The 16,247-nt window shown below is 38.9% G+C and overlaps 1 protein-coding gene across 2 annotated transcripts in view; it reads left to right on the top strand.

The window, feature by feature from the left end:
* The window catches only part of EFNB2 (ephrin B2), a 43,285-nt gene extending 29,347 nt beyond the window's left edge, over positions 1-13,938 (top strand). Inside the window, exons 3-5 of one of the 2 annotated variants that reach the window (XM_019731055.2) lie at positions 9,467-9,559; positions 10,327-10,440; positions 11,915-13,938. In XM_019731055.2, coding sequence (XP_019586614.1) covers positions 9,467-9,559; positions 10,327-10,440; positions 11,915-12,303 — 596 coding nt within the window. In that variant the 3' untranslated portion in view covers positions 12,304-13,938. The remainder of the gene's footprint in view (positions 1-9,466; positions 9,560-10,326; positions 10,441-11,914) is intronic. The other variant, XM_019731056.2, reaches the window with a different exon arrangement.
* The last annotated feature ends 2,309 nt before the right edge of the window (positions 13,939-16,247 follow it).

The raw sequence follows: 16,247 nt of genomic DNA, 5'->3' as shown, positions 1-16,247 counted from the left end.
TTACTATTTCATAAAATACATCTTAATATCTCTAGCACCTCTATTTATAACTTTTTAAAAGTTCACTTACAGACTTAAATAATTGAATACTGGAGACCTACTACAAGCATGAGAGAGAACAAGTTTCTTAATAGCCTTTAAATATTCATCTTGAAGATGAAAATTTAAAGCAAAATAAAGCACTTTAAGAAATAACCAAGAGGCATAGACAGACACAAAAGATTACTTTGGGGGAAAAAAAACACTTATTTATATAGCTCTTAAGAGTCACACGTTTATTTCTGTCGTTCAGAAATCTCAGGGTGGGTGTTTGATTACTTGGGGAAGTGTGGCCTCACCTCCTCTGTGTCACTTTGGAGTCTTGAAACACAGGTGACAGAGAAATTTTTATCACTGTGAGAAAACTGAAACTTAGGAAGTGTGAGTTGTTCAGTACAGTTCTCACAGCCATGAAATACCGAGGTTAAAACTCCCCCGGGCTGTCAGACCATTAGACCAGTCATTAGTTGATGACAGTGCCTCCTGCTCACCAAGCATGTAAGTGCATACACAGTGAGAGGAAAGTGAGTACACATTTGTATCACATCCCATACAGAGCTACACTGAAGAGAGTATAGGGACATTCAGTAACACCCATAGCAACAGAGGAGAAGCTCGTGGGATACTGATACCTAATGAAGCCCATGCTTGTGTCAAGCATGTTGGGCCCGATGCCTTGTCCCACATTGTGTACCAACTTCAGTAATAACTCACTTCAATCATGTGCCTCCAAGTTGACTGAAACACATCCTACAGAGCAGATGGAAAGGAGTAAGGGCCATTCAGAAAAGATGGTTGTAATAGCAGTTTGTCAGATCTTCTGAATTTTCTTTTTCTTTTTAGATCTACTATCAATCAGTTCCATTTCTTCAATAAGACTATGTTATTTTAGTTTTTAAAAATGTTATCAAGTACTTGGAGGTCCACAATGGAAAGTTGCTAAATAGTTAAATTAGAAAAAACAACAACAACAAAAAACTCCCAATACACAAATACTGGGATTAAGAGACTGAAAATTTCATTAGCCAAGTATAAGTGCTGTGGTTTAGGTGGGTGGGTGGGTAGCTGGATGGATGGATGGATGGATGGACGGATCGGCAAAACTTCTAGCAGGGGCATAATTGATCACTTCACAGAGGAGCTGGCTGTAAGTTGCTAAAAGACAGATATGCATCACAAATGGCTTTTTGCATTAGTGAGATAACCTAGTTTCATTGTTCCTGATATTAAACCAGGAGATGAAGGTATTCTTTTATTAAAGCAAACATGTGGAAAATTGCTCTGGTTTCTTAGCATAGAGAACATGTCCCCTGAACGGAATAAGATTCACGTGTAGGGCAAATTCAGACAGAGCCCTTTCTTGGGGTTACCACTGGTGTCTAGATGGTCAAAGCGAATAACTTCATGTCCAGCTAAACTGTTATGCCACGAGAGTGGCACATTTTCTCATCGGCAGTGTTGTATTCTAAACTGTCAGCAAACATTAATTCAGCCACTGGTGAAGTCCTGCCACCCAGAGCTGAACTCTGCTTCAGGTGGACGTTTTCCACTTCAGTGCTGCTGTCTCGCAATTACTGCGTCATTAATATCATTGCATGCGATTAGTGACAGGAGAATGAGCAAGAGGTTCGTAGGATGTGCGCCCCCCCCCACCATGAACTTTTTACTTTGACCCTTTGCTAGCTAGACATTTCGATATCGCCACAAAGATATTTTAATGACTAAGACTTAAAAATGCAGGAGTGGGCAATGGATTGTGTGCTAGAAATAATAAGCCACTCAAACACTTGCTTCTTCATATTTCAGAATATTTTCATTAGATCTTATCACTATCTGTTGACTGGGAAGTCTCATTTTTTAAAAATCTGAATGCTTAACGTTAAGCTAATACAGATAGTAGAGAATTATGTTCTATCTTTAGAACTCTTACATCATTTTTCTTTTTTAATATGAGTGTGGTCATTTTATTGAAGTGGTCATCTGGCATCTATTTTTGAAATACAGTTTCTCTATTTCAGTCAGTTTTGGCCCATGTTAGCTTTGACTCTCATGCATAAAGGTAGTCTTTTACTGTTGATTGTCACATTCTTACAATGTTAATTTTGTCTGAATCACTATGACAATAAGATAAACTCCCTTAAAGCATATTAAATGAAAAGCTTTTTTATGGGTTCATGTTGAATTTTTTTTACCTAATGGGATATTCCACCTGCATAAGATAAATCATCATAATTTTTAGCAATAAAATCTTAAACTTAGCAGGAGATGTATTTCCTCAAGATAATTCATTTAAAAATCAAGACAAAGTATTTCAAGCAGTATTTTGAGGGGAAATAAAGTAAACCACTCATAAATAATCTCATGTGTTTAATCATGCCTCTAGTTAAAAAAAAAAAAAAAAAAAAAAAAGAGTGACAGGTAATTTATTGCCAAAACTGTTTGATCTTTCTCAGAATAGTGTCAGGGCACTGAGCTGAGCTTGGAGGGTGCTTTTTTTCCGTGATATATGTCACATAGGTGTGCACACATGTATATCTCAGACACACATACACTCACACGCATTCACTACTTCCCATCTTTTGCATTCTGGTTATATGTGATCAGTGACTTTTCAGGACTGTATTATCAAGGATAACTATGAATTGTGGCATGTTCAGTGATTGTCACTTACTTGATCTTTGTATACAGTTCTTAATGGTTAAAAGATTTTATGAGTAAGCTATGACAGAATTTCTTACGTTCTAGATGTGGTGTTTATTACTTTATATTGTTACTATTCTCTCAGTAGGTTGACTTCCCTCAATGTCCAAGTCTCATATGATATATGAGATATGAGCTATAAAATATATGACTATATATTATATTGGCACCTTCACGACTCAGTTCTACATAGTATCCTCCTATCTCCTGTCTTTCCTAAAAGGAAAGTGGCAAAATCATGTATGTCATTAAATCTTTTAAGGAATACACAAGCACACTTTCCTAAACTGATTCAAGGTTGTTACATTTTCTAACACCCCTCTTTTTTTGCTGAACTGTCAATATAACACCCTATCATTGTTGATGATGAACGTTTGAAATTGAAGAAATAAAATTACACCGTTTTATTCAAGAACATCCGTTTATATTTGATACCTGGTATCTTCAGTCATATTTTATGCTAGAATACAGGAAGGAAGGTCTAAACTGTGACTTCTTTTTAAATTCACTTTTCCAAATTGTTCTGTCTAGTGGAGAAACTAATTGTGGGGCATAGAAGTCACTGGGGCTAAGCCAGTTATTACTTCTTAATGCCTGATGTACTGCTTTAAAATTTCATAACACAACCATAGTGATGTGGTTTTAATTCAAATGATTCTTCCTATCAAACTGGAGCAATGTTTCCTTAGGTAAGAAACAAACACATCCCACCTCATGAGTAGCTTTTCCAGTGTTTTGACTGTGAATGCCACTAAGAGCTGTCTTATCAAGTAGAAAGGTTTAAAAAAAAAAATGCTTTTGTGGATATATATTTCTTTTTGAAAACATCCTTTGTGTTTTTCTTTCTTCTACGAGGCCATTGAAGTATGTGTAAAACTTTTACTCTAAGATCAGATATTATGGGATGAAATGCCATGTGATTTGAAATAATGCTGAACTTTTTATTTTTTTTTTATTTTTTTTATTACACCAAGCAAGAATAACAAGGCCCTTGGAAAGTCATGGTATATTGGTATATTCCTCATTTCTTTCACTGTAAATCCACAGAGGAAAACACATAAAAAGGAAGAAATTAGAAGTGAATTATTCTCCTTTCTTTTGGCATGTTATACAGATGTTTCTGTTTGAGAAGTTTTTATTAGTTATAAAAAGGCATTTTTTTTTTGGCATTCAGTGAACATTATCATTTCCATGTTTAGAATTTTTCTCTTAAGTTGATATCTTTAAAGAGCCATGATGCCCAAGGCATTAAATTACATTCACTTGAGTTCTAGAAATTGAATTCCTTTTTCTGTAGTACATATTTTGAATTTGCATCACACATTTGAATTTGAACTGATGTCAGGGTGCTAAGTAGATCGATCTGAGCTTCCTGGGTTGTATGTTCACATTAAGTAATTATATTTTTATCAGCCTCCTTGTTTTTCAACTTACACATCTCATTCCAATTTTTTTTTTTTTTTTTTAAGATACTCAAAGAGTTCTTAGCACTAATAGAAGAAAACAGTAACCTAATTTTAATGTCCCAGCTTTACCTTCCATATTTCTCACTTGATTTTGCTTCTTTTAGTTCCTAAGTTTGCCAGGTAATAGGCTTCCGGTTTTTCAGAAGACTGTATTGAGCTTAACGAGACTGATGTACAGGGAGCTGGCCTAAGAAATCACAATGAGCAGGGCCAGCATATGGTATAATGATGGAAAAGAATCGTACACAGAGGATGTTATTCATAGAGAATTTTCATAAAATGCTATTTGTCTCATAATCAAGAGGAAGTATGTCATGTGCAGCTTTATATAAAGACCAGATTGTCATTCTTACTAGAAAACTGAACTCAGGTTTTCCTCACCCTGTAGACTTATTATCTGTCTCTTTTTGCTGCACTTCTTTGATGGAGTTGATAAAAATACTTGCTTTTTAGTGTCCATCAACCCCCCACTTCATCCCAGCCCATTCCAATAAGCTACATTTTAAAATACTTTGAAATATCCCCCAAAGTATCCGTGTATGTTGATGTTTCATTCTTTCCATCATGACCTAAGAAGATTTCATTCTGTAGATTTTGTGTGTGTGTGCTGCCCTCATCGCTAACCCATATATCAGCCCCCATGCAGGTTTGGAGTCTCCATCTGATTAGTATATGTTACTGATCTGATAGACTAAAACCCACCAAAATGCAGTGCAGCAGCTTAGCTTCCGGCGGTGCAGAGAATAACAATCAAATAAAGACATGTTAAAATGCAGTGTTACTTCCTCTCCCTGGACACAGTCTAAAAAACACAGCCCAGAAATATTCTTGCCCTTTCAGTCTGCTTTACCACTGGTTCTCCTTTTCCTACTCAGAGAACAAGCGTGTCACTGTTCCCAGTGAGTAAGAACTGCAGATACGTTCGTGTGCAAACTAGACTAATGGGAAACCACAGGTGATGGCTATGTAGTTTTCAGATGTGAAGAGAACGTTTTAGCCGATGTGAACTCAAGGTACTTTTTTGCTGAGCAATGATCTCCACCCACTGAAAATCAGGCCCTAGGGGAACAATATAGTGATTTCAGTATACTCACTACATGCAATTCGATTCCCTGAAGCAAAAGCTTTTAAAAGCAGGCTATAAAACGCCTGTGCATTTTTTATTAAACTTGTTTTCTAACTAGATGGAGAAACTTTTCTTGTAATTTTTAATTTTGTAAAGTTTATTTTTTCCCAGGGCCAAGGGGGGAAAAAAAAAATCTGGTCACTAAAAGCTTTGGTATAGCAATGTTGTTTTTTTCTGTTTCTGAATCATGAAATGCAGTGTCTTCCATTTAGTAATACTGATTGTGGCAGGATTAGATAATGCTGGTAGAGAGATACAAAGAAAAACAAAGTATAATGAGGTAACAACTTATTTTTCCTCTTTCTCTGTGTTAAAAATTGCCAATCCATTCCAATCAACAATAAAAATAATTGCAAAATTGTCTCCTGAAATGGAAATAAATTTTATTCTCCAGCATTAGCAATTTCTTGTTTCCCAAAGTCAGCCACTAAACCTTTTAAAGCTTCTTGGTGACTGGCTATTGCAGCAGAAATCAGAATATTAGTCTTGTGGCTTTATTTCGGAGTTCTCTGCTAGTAAAGAGGCACAGTCAGGACAGGACACTTTTGACTGCCCTTTCTCAAGGTGGCGGCAGGGAGACCTGTAGCATTAGAACCACAGGTACTTCCCTCCCTGATGAGGAAGTAGGGAAGAGAGGTTAATTTTTACTGTGGGATCAAATGTAAGTTGAAGTTACTCCGAATCATTTTATGCCTCCTATAAAGTTTACCTTCTGCAGTTTCAGTTGGTAGTAATATCTTAAAACAGGGTTTTCCATGACAACTTAGATCATTCCTAACTTAGGGCAAAAATCTTTCGTGGTGGAACATCTAACCATATTTTAAAATGTAGCCCCTTTTTATTTAATTTAATTTAATTTATTTATTTATTTGAAATGAGAAGCAAGTGAATCCCTCTTTTCTTTTTTTTTTTAGTTTTTATTAAATTTATTCGGGTGACATTGGTTAGTAAAATTGTATGGGTTTCAAGTGTACATTTCCATAATATGTCATCTATATATTGCATGGTGTGTTCACCATCCAGAGTAGTTTTCCTTCCATCACCATATATTTGACCCCCTTTTCCCTCTTCTACCACCACCCTCCCCCCTTACCCTCTGGTAACCACTAAACTATTGTCTATATCTATGAGTTTTTGTTTGTTTGTCTTGTTCGTTTGTTGCTTTCAGTTTTATATGTCACATATGAGTGAAGTCATGGTTCTCGACTTTTTCTGACTTATTTTGCTTAGCACAATAATCTCAAGATCCATCCATGTTGTCACAAATAAAATGTAGCCCCTTTTTAAATAGTCAAGTATTTGGGTAGCTGTTTTAACTTTAGCAATGAATCTTTCAATGTCTTCCAGTAACCTTTGCAACTTCCAAGCTGACTTAAAAGGAAAAGAAGCAGAGTCCAGGAATGTACAGGGAAACTGTCCTCACTCACAGAGTTCTGTCCCTCGGCCTGCTCTCCCCTACACCCCCACCCTGCCCCAAACGGCAGTTAGCGTCTACTGTCTAAGACCTCTACAAAGCGGCATCTATGGGTTTCCCTCTATGTAATACCAGGGCTTGAAGCCTTTTTGTCTCCCCAAGGAAGAAACAAAATTTCAGTTCTCAAAGATGCAATGCAGTGTCATTCTCACAGTTTTTCTCCTACCATCAAATAGTTTGTAGATGTTAAATTATAGATTGCAATTTAATTGAATACTTTTAGAGTTCTTCACATTTGGGGGTTATCCAGACATCATTTTGGGTAAACCAAAGGGAATTCTGCACAAAAGTGTTGATATTCAGAACAGGCATTGACCTACAAATTGAAATGAAAAGAAAAAGTCGCTCAACTTATGTGCATTTCTTGTGATTCCAAATTGACAAAGTAGAAGTAGTCAGTCCCTCTGCAGTTGCTATTTTTAATTATATTTGCCAGTGACTCTTCTCTACCCTGCCTTGTCTTACTCTTTCTGTTATTCCTTTATTTTTTTCTTTCAGACTTAAATCTTTGATCTTTTTTCATGAAGATTAAAATAAATACATTTTTCCCTATTTTTTTTGTGTGTGTGTACCACCATTCAGATCTTATTTTTATCTTATTTGTTAGCTTAGTGTTAAGCCTTTAGTGAGAAAAAGTTAGTCATTTAACTTTGAGTTTGGTACACTTTTGCATGTGGGTGCATTTCTATGTATATGAATTAGAAAATGTTAAGAATTCACTTGAATTAAGTAAACTGAATCTTTGAAACCAGCAACCAAAAAAGACATCAGTTTTCTAGTTTTTCCTGTATGAAAACACATTTTAATTTTTGAGAAAGATCAAATGAGAAAACTCAAAATAATTAAGTGCAGATTATAGTGCTGCTCTACAATTGTCCAGAAATCATGTCTGCTTATAAATATCCATACTGTTCTAAGCCTTTAAGAGAAAAGGATACTTTGAAATTTAGGCACATATTTGGAAGAGGGAAAAGGGAAAGAGAAGGGTGTAGAAATGGGGGAAAAAAGATGATTTTTTTTTTAGATTCACACTTTTTAGTTTTTAAGTATTTAACTTACCTGCCAAACGTTTTCTCAACAATCTGTAAGAGGATACTGTCTGCTTTCTACACTACCCCCCACCCCCGCCAAATTATTATGGCAACTTTCACCCAGTTTCCCAGGAGAAGTTCAGTGTCAGCAATAGCAGAAGAGTGAAATACGATTGTGAGACTGTGAACTTTAAGGAAATACGCAGATAAGCAAAGAGATATTTATACACACAAGAGGCAGCCATTGTTTTCAAGGAAAACAGTGAAAGTAAAAGTCAGTAACTCAAGAACACAAAGTCAAGTAAATAAGCGCCTTATTTCCAGCTCATGTAATTATCCATGGCATGCATATTTCTATATATGCATTGAGAATTTGTTTGTTGACCCATCATTGGAAAACAAACAGCCCAGTGAAAGAATGTCTTTCGGTTTTATTTTTACCAGAAAGTCTGTCCCTTTTTCACTGCCTTTAAAAGTATAATGTTAGTAGATAAGACTCTGATAATGAAAGTAGGGAATGATTTACATTGCAGAAATGCATTATGAAACACTTCTTTCTGTTCCTTGCCCCTTGAACTTGGGAAGAATGTAAATGTCTAGCACTCTTCACCTTCTTTTCTCTTCTGGAACTTGACCTGTAATTTAAATCCTGTTCCTCAGCAAAGTACCTGGCCACCTATCTTTTTTCAGCCTTAGTTACAAAGCAATTCAGAGAACTCACTATCCTAAAAGGACAGAACAATAATGTGTTTAAGTGGAGTAGAGCATAGACTGTTAAAAAAAAAAAAACGAAAACACGGAGAGTGGTCAAATATTGTCCTTGCTCCTTCTGTTCCTCCTGAAGTGGAAAGGGAATAAAGCTGCTGAACATGAAGAACTCTGCCTTATATCCCAGTTTGCCACAGGGCCCTCACAGAGTGGGATGTGTGGGTCTCCCTCTGTCCATCCAGAATTGTCCTAAAACAGGGAGTTTGGCTGACGAGTTTGACTAATATTGAGGTTGGTGGTAATAATACACTCCTTCTTTCTGGTTGAGTACAAAATGAGTGGAACAAACTTCAGAATTTGAAGACCTAAATTCTAATATACTTCTTAAGCTTGAGTAAGGCTGGGAAAAGAAGAAAAGGGATGTGGGAGTCTCTCTTTTAGTGTTTACAGAACTTGGATGCTTGACAAACAGGGCGCATCAAGCTAATTGTTCTTGAAGCAGGAAATCTGTAGTAGAGGAAGCAGGTGTTGTGTGATGATTACCACGTTTTGAAATTACTGTATTAACTATTTTGCTCTTTTCAGTTTGACCCCAAAATAGTAAGCTTTTTGGAAGATGCTGTCCCTTTTATCTATATAGTAAGACTAAATTAGTTGATTATGAAGGAAGGAGAAAGTGCTTAAGTAAATTTGGAACCAGGTAGCATACATGCGGCAGTGTCGACAGCATCCATTTTTCTTTATTTCTTTATTTTTTATTTTATTTTTGACTTTCAGCATCCCATACTTTCAGAAAACGTGACTAAGAGTGAATTCTTATTTTTCAAATTGTTTTCAGACATTTCATGTTCATGTAAAGTTGGCTTATTGATTTCCTGATTTTTCTTTATTTTGTTGTTTTGTCCATTTTATTTTTAATCAGCTACATCAAATGGGTCTTTGGAGGGCCTGGATAACCAGGAGGGAGGGGTGTGCCAGACAAGAGCCATGAAGATCCTCATGAAAGTTGGACAAGGTAAAGACCATCTGCTGCTTCATGAAGCCACTGTAATCTGGTTGAACCCCCCGCTAGTGTCAGTATTGCTAACACTCGCTTTCAGGCACTCTTCAGTTTAGTGTTGAAAGCAAACCTTTTTCTGCACCTTGAGCCACTGAGATTTCGTCAAGTCAATGTAACAAACTTCTTTTATTGGAGATAGAAGTTAATGTCAGCCAGGTAGAATGTCTATTGCCATATATGTATATATATGTGTGTGTATATGTATATATATATATATGTATATATATTCATATATATGTATATGGTCTTTCCTTCTTAAAAGCAAAACATTTCTTTGGTTCAAAATTAAAATACCCAGAATGACAACTAAGATATTTGCCATTTTGCCCATTTCTTCATCTTGACTACAGAAGACTTTTGTTTGTTGAACCTTTACTCTTATAGATAACCTATTGTGCAGGAAGAATTATTCTTCTAATTAGAAATTGGTATAGCAGTCAATCAACTTGCTCAATTAAATTGAAATGTCATCTGCAATGCTCTGCCTGCCAAATGCAAGAATCCCTATAGTTTCCACAGATGGCCTCACAATCTAAACCTTTGAAATTACTAGAATAACCATTTTGTTTCAAAAGGAACATTATATTCTTGTATCTTGTAGTACTTTGCATAAAGAATCTTATGTTCATTGCTATTCATGCCTCTGAAGATATATAGCCAGCTTCTAAAGCTAGATCTTATCAGACGTCTGTGCTGCAAGTAACCATTTGTTTTTCATATAGATTCGAGTTCTGCTGGGTCAACCAGGCATAATGATCCAACAAGACGTCCAGACCTAGAAGCTGGTACAAATGGGAGAAGCTCAACAACAAGTCCTTTTGTCAAACCAAATCCAGGTACAGCAGCGTGACCTGTGTGTGTAGGTCTGTGTGCGCTGTGTGTATGCTCCGTATTTCAAGAGGTAAAACGGAGTTGAAGTACTTCTACACTAGTAGGATTAGCTTGTAGTTACCGAAGTCAGGAATCATTGCTCTCAGTTAGCTGTCATCAATTACTCAGTTAGAACAAAATAATTTATTTCCACAAAAGTCCTACCTTCAAAAGTGTAGAATTCATCAGTTGTAAGTGCCCATTATTAGCACAAGTCTCTCAGACCAAAGTTGCTTTCATCGGCTGACAGTTTGTCGTGCTGGTTGCAACACTTGCTTCAAGCTGATGTTAATGTATATGTAATTAATGTTCTAATCCCTCATGTAATTATGTCTAATCCACAAAGAGCCTGATTGATCCTCTCGTACAGTTTAGATGGTAACATCTTAAAGTCCTGCATAGTGCCACGTGTTCCAGGCGGTTATTATCGAAAAATCGTTTTTTTCTTTTACATTTTCAGTATAAGAGAAAATATTAAATAGATCCCTGGCAGAAGTTGAGAACATTAGATAAAATTGGCTGTCATTTAACTTCATTTTCTTAACAGCCTTTGCACAAATAGCTGTGTGTTTCTTACCACACTAATGAATTTTTTCCATGGTAGTTGTTGAGCAGACGTCAGCAGTTTTGTACTAGGGATCTGTATGCCCGGTTGGTAGTCATGTGAAGTTAGCATCTGTAGCAAGATTCTCTCTTTCCAAGCGGCAAGGAGGGAAGTTGTTATTTCTAACTTTCAATGACAAGATGTGTCAAATTCTTGTGACAAACTGATAAATGGATAATATAATGATGCCAGGCAATTTTTTAGTGCTTAACATTTGGGTTGGCAGTCTGTTCAGCATGAGAGTTTCTACTGCCTTCCAAATACATTTTAAGTGTAAATCAAATAATACAGACGAGTTACGAGTTGAACATTTCCCCAGGCCCCACCACTCCTTTGGCGTACTTGTGCCTTGCTGCCAGTAGGCAGGGCTTGTCTTAAGAAGGCAGGCTGTTTGGGTTCCCAGGAAGCCACCAGCTCCAGAGGAAAGCAGGAGAGCAGTACAACCTGTCAGCAAACATTGAGACCTAGAGAATCGGCTAGTTCCTTTTCCTCTGTCTGCTGTGGCCGCAGGCTGGCTTCCATGGGTTAAAACATGAGGCAAGATCAAGGGCTGGCTGTCACAGCCCATCCACGAGGTTGATGGATGATGATATATGAAAAGGAAACGATGTGGTTTGGGAGCAGCATGAAAATCCGACCGAGAGGCACATCTCCTTTCATATCGATTGCTGACTTCTGCCTTTAACGTTTAGCTATTAAATGAGGTAATTGGTTTGTCAAAGTCTAGTTGCCAGTTACATCGTGGGCCCTGCTTTATTTTTCACATTTTGAAGGGCCCTAAAAGCAGCTCGTCAGCACTCAGGGCAGCGATAACTGTTCTTTCTCAACCGGTGCAGGTTCCAGCACAGACGGCAACAGTGCCGGACATTCTGGGAACAATATCCTTGGTTCCGAAGTGGCCTTATTCGCAGGGATTGCTTCAGGATGCATCATCTTCATCGTCATCATCATCACGCTGGTGGTCCTCTTGCTCAAGTACCGGAGAAGACACCGGAAGCACTCTCCGCAGCACACGGCCACCCTGTCCCTCAGCACGCTGGCCACGCCGAAGCGCAGCGGCAACAACAACGGCTCGGAGCCCAGTGACATTATCATCCCGCTGAGGACCGCAGACAGTGTCTTCTGCCCACACTACGAGAAGGTCAGCGGGGACTATGGGCACCCGGTGTACATAGTGCAGGAGATGCCTCCGCAGAGCCCGGCGAACATTTACTACAAGGTCTGAGACTCGGCGGTGCCTTCGCTTTCCCGGAGGAAACTTACTGTCCCGCTGCCGCCAGCCCGCGGAGGGTTTGATGACCCCCTGTGTCTCGAGTGGACTGAAGCACAGCACGGGAGAGGGAACACTCCTTCTCGGAAGAGCCCTGTGGAGTTGGACAGCTTACTAGTCTGTAGCGTTTCGGCCGAGGTGAACACAGATACTCACCGACCGCTGGGAGACTCGTGTGGAAGGTGCCCGCGGGGGCTGCGGCGCTCGCCTCACACCTCTCATCCCCGAAGCCATGTGCCGCAGCCGCTCCAGCCTGCACCGCAGCCAGGGGGAGACAGAGTGGCTGCTGGATGAGAGGGAGCCCGGAGCCTCCTGGGCAGGTGCCGGCTCCTGTCTCGGGTGTGTGCCCCTCGGATAACTGTTGCACACTCCTGTTATCCGGCGCTCTACAGTACTTCACATGAGGTTTCCTCTCACGCCACACTCTGCATCACTAATGGAACATTAATGTTTGGGGTCTCCTACTCCATCCATTTGCAACAACAGCTACAGTTGAATGGGTAACACATTTATAGAAATTACGTTTGCTAATAAGGAGCCTTCCAGCCAGACGCTAGGCTGTCAGCTGAGGAAGACTAGGAGTTGGCGGAAGCGGGTGGGCCGGGGGAAAGGGCTGTCTGCAAATGTGGTTCCCTGCTGCTGCCTCTGAAACAGAAAGTTGGGAAGGGACGAAGAGAACCGGATGAGGTGGCGCAGCGCTTCGGTTTTGCTCAGATTTTAAGAGGCAAGTAGGAGACACAACAGCACACAGTGGATCAGGGTGCATTGGAAGGAATTCACTCTTATTAAATAGCAACGTGCAGGAAAAAATGCAGTCCCTCTTCGCTGGGTGGAACAAAGGGGCATTGTTGGTAAAGGAATGGGCTTGGAGAGGGAAGGGAGAAAGCAGGCCGCTGGTGGTAGGTTCCGGCAGGACTGTTGTGGTACTGGCAATAAGATGTACAGCTCCCAAGCTGGAGGGAAGTCGGTCTGCTTTGGATGATGTTTAAAGCAGACTCAGCTGCTATACTTATCACATTTTATTAAACACAGGGAAAGCATTTAGGAGAATAGCAGAGAGCCAAATCTGACCTAGAAGTTTAAAAGCCAAAGGTCAAACAGGCTGTAATTCCATCATCATTGATGTTATTAAAGAATTCTCATATATAAAAGGTAGGTCAGATTCCCCTGTCCCCCAATGCCCCTTTCCCGCCCTCCTCCCCAATCGAGCCTTACGACACTTTGGTTTATGGTGGTGCTGTCCCGGCCGAGGGCCGCGGGGTAGGTACTGAGCGAGGCCGCCGCGCGTGCGCGGGTGCTCCGTGTCAAGGTGAAGCACATATGGCAAACCCCTTAGATCCTTAAGATGGAAATAAATTATGATGTCGAGGGGGAAGAAGGAGGATAGGACGTATTTATAATAGGTATATAGAACACAAGGGATATAAAGTGAAAGATTTTTACTAATATATATTTTAAGATTGCACACAATACACACCAGAAGATGTGAAATTCATTTGTGGCAATTAAGTGGTCCCAACGCTCAGTACTTTAAAAAAAGAAAAAGAAATTGGACAGCTACTTCTGGGAAAAACAACATCACTCCAAAAATAACAATAAGGAGAGCAAATACAAAAATAACCAAGTCCTCTGAAGGCATCTCACGTAACTGTAGACTAGGAAATGCAAGCCCCAAATACCAGGAAATCGATGTTACTGCATCATATATTTAACAATGACAAGATGTTCCGGCATTTATTTTCTGTGTTGTGTTTTCCCTTGCCTTATGGCTGAAGTGTTCGCTAGAATCCACCGGGTCACATGGAGGGGGTTTCAGCTGAAAGTTTGGCTTGAGCCTCCCTCCTCCCTCCCCTCTCCCCAACCCTCCCTTTTGGGAAACTAAACGAGTAAACAGGAAACCTACTTTTTATGTGCTATGCAAAATAGACATCTTTAACATAGTCCTGTTACTATGGTAACACTTTGCTTTCTGAATTGGGAGAAAAAAATGTGGCAACAGCATTTTAAGGTTCTCGAACCTCTAATGAATACCTGCAAAAATGAGTTGCAACAGAAATTATTCTTCTCTATTTCCTGAACCTGAAAATGATGTTGGTCCAAAGTGCGTGTGTGTATGTATGAGTGGGTGTGTGGTATACATGTGTACATATATGTATAATATATATCTACAATATATATTATATATATCTATATCATATTTCTGTGGAAGGTTGCCATGGTGACCAGCCACAGTACATATGTAATTCTTTCCATCACCCCAACCTTCTCCTTTATGTGCATTTGGACAAGATTTTCTTATAAGCCATCAAAAATTACCTGTAGGATGGGGGAGAGGGGTGAGAAGGGGAAAAATGGGAAATAGTCTGATTTTAATGAAATCAAATGTGTGTATCATCGGTTGGCTACATTTTGGTTATATGCTAAACTGTGAAAAATCAGATGAATTGATGAAGAGTTACCTGCAACCAATCGAAAAGTGTTCTGTGCGTCTGTTTTGTGTCTGGTGCAGAATATGACAATCTACCAACTGTCCCTTTATTTGAAGTTGGTTCAGCTTTGGAAAGTTACTGTAAATGCCTTGCTTGTGTTATCATCCCTAGTCACCTGACTTTGGAATTTGCACCATAATGTTTAAGTGAAGATGCTGTAAATAGGTTCAGATTTTACTGTATATGGATTTGGGGTGTTACAGTAGCCTTATTCACCTTTTTAATAAAAATACACATGAAAACAAGACAGAAATGGCTTTTCTTACCCAGATTGTGTACATAGAGCAATGTTGGTTTTTTATAAAGTCTAAGCAAGATGTTTTGTATAAAATCTGAATTTTGCAATGTATTTAGCTACAGCTTGTTAAACGGCAGTGTCATTCCCCTTTGCACTGTAATGAGGAAAAAAATGGTATAAAAGGTTGCCAAATTGCTGCATATTTGTGCCGTAATTATGTACCATGAATATTTATTTAAAATTTCGTTGTCCAATTTGTAAGTAACACAGTATTATGCTTGAGTTATAAATATTTTTTCTTTCTTTGTTTTATTTTCATAGCCTGTCATAGGTTTTCGATCTGCCTTAGTTCCACATTGCAGTTAGCCCCCAGAAAATGAAATCCGTGAAGTCACATTCCACGTCTGTTTCCAACTGAATTTGTTCTTAAAAAAAATAAAATATTTTTTTCCTATGGAAAAAATGCCTTCAAAGTATTTTCCTTTTCTTCTTCTTTCCTTTTGTTTTTCTTTTCTTTTTGTTTGTTACTTTAAGTTGCCTTCTCCTTCCCTAATTCTCTATCATTACAGTTATGCACCGCCTTCTGCCCGTGGGCATTTCTGTGCCCATTTTCCTAATCAGGACATACACAGAACATGAGTGCTAGTCTTGCAAAGAGTCGTGATCCCATTGGTTTCCTCGTAAAACTGTTGAACTCACATTTCTCAAAGAACGCTTTACCATAAAGTTTTAGAAAGTCCTAATCATCCTGAACAGAAAATGTCTCTGGTTTCACCAGGATTGCACGGTCTGAATAGTGACCTGCAAAGTGAGCTGTGAGAGGAAAAGGATGGAAACACACCTTTGTTATCTCAACACTTGATCCAGATCTATCTAGTTTCCATTCAAGCAAAGCATTTTGCTATCAACAGCTTCATTTTTCTTCACGAAATAATCCCAAGAGGAAGGAAAAAGTCAAATGTTCTTTGTGAAAATGTAACATTGATAAAAGCATGTTTTGTGATACTGGATTGAGGCAAGTCAGAGGCCAGCCGTGAATTTAACCACACTTTCAATGCTGGCCTTCCTGGGAAAGGTGACTGGACACTTGGAGGGCTGCGAGTGGTTTCCCTTGCTCTCGTGGGCTTTGAGGTCTTAAGACTGAGGTCACAAGACTTCCCTCCCTCAGGGAA

The sequence above is a fragment of the Rhinolophus sinicus genome, linkage group LG04, assembly GCF_036562045.2.
Source record: "Rhinolophus sinicus isolate RSC01 linkage group LG04, ASM3656204v1, whole genome shotgun sequence".
In the NCBI taxonomy this organism is placed as follows: domain Eukaryota; kingdom Metazoa; phylum Chordata; class Mammalia; order Chiroptera; family Rhinolophidae; genus Rhinolophus; species Rhinolophus sinicus.
Note: the sequence above shows the minus strand (reverse complement) of the source record. Positions and strands in the feature narration are given on the sequence as shown.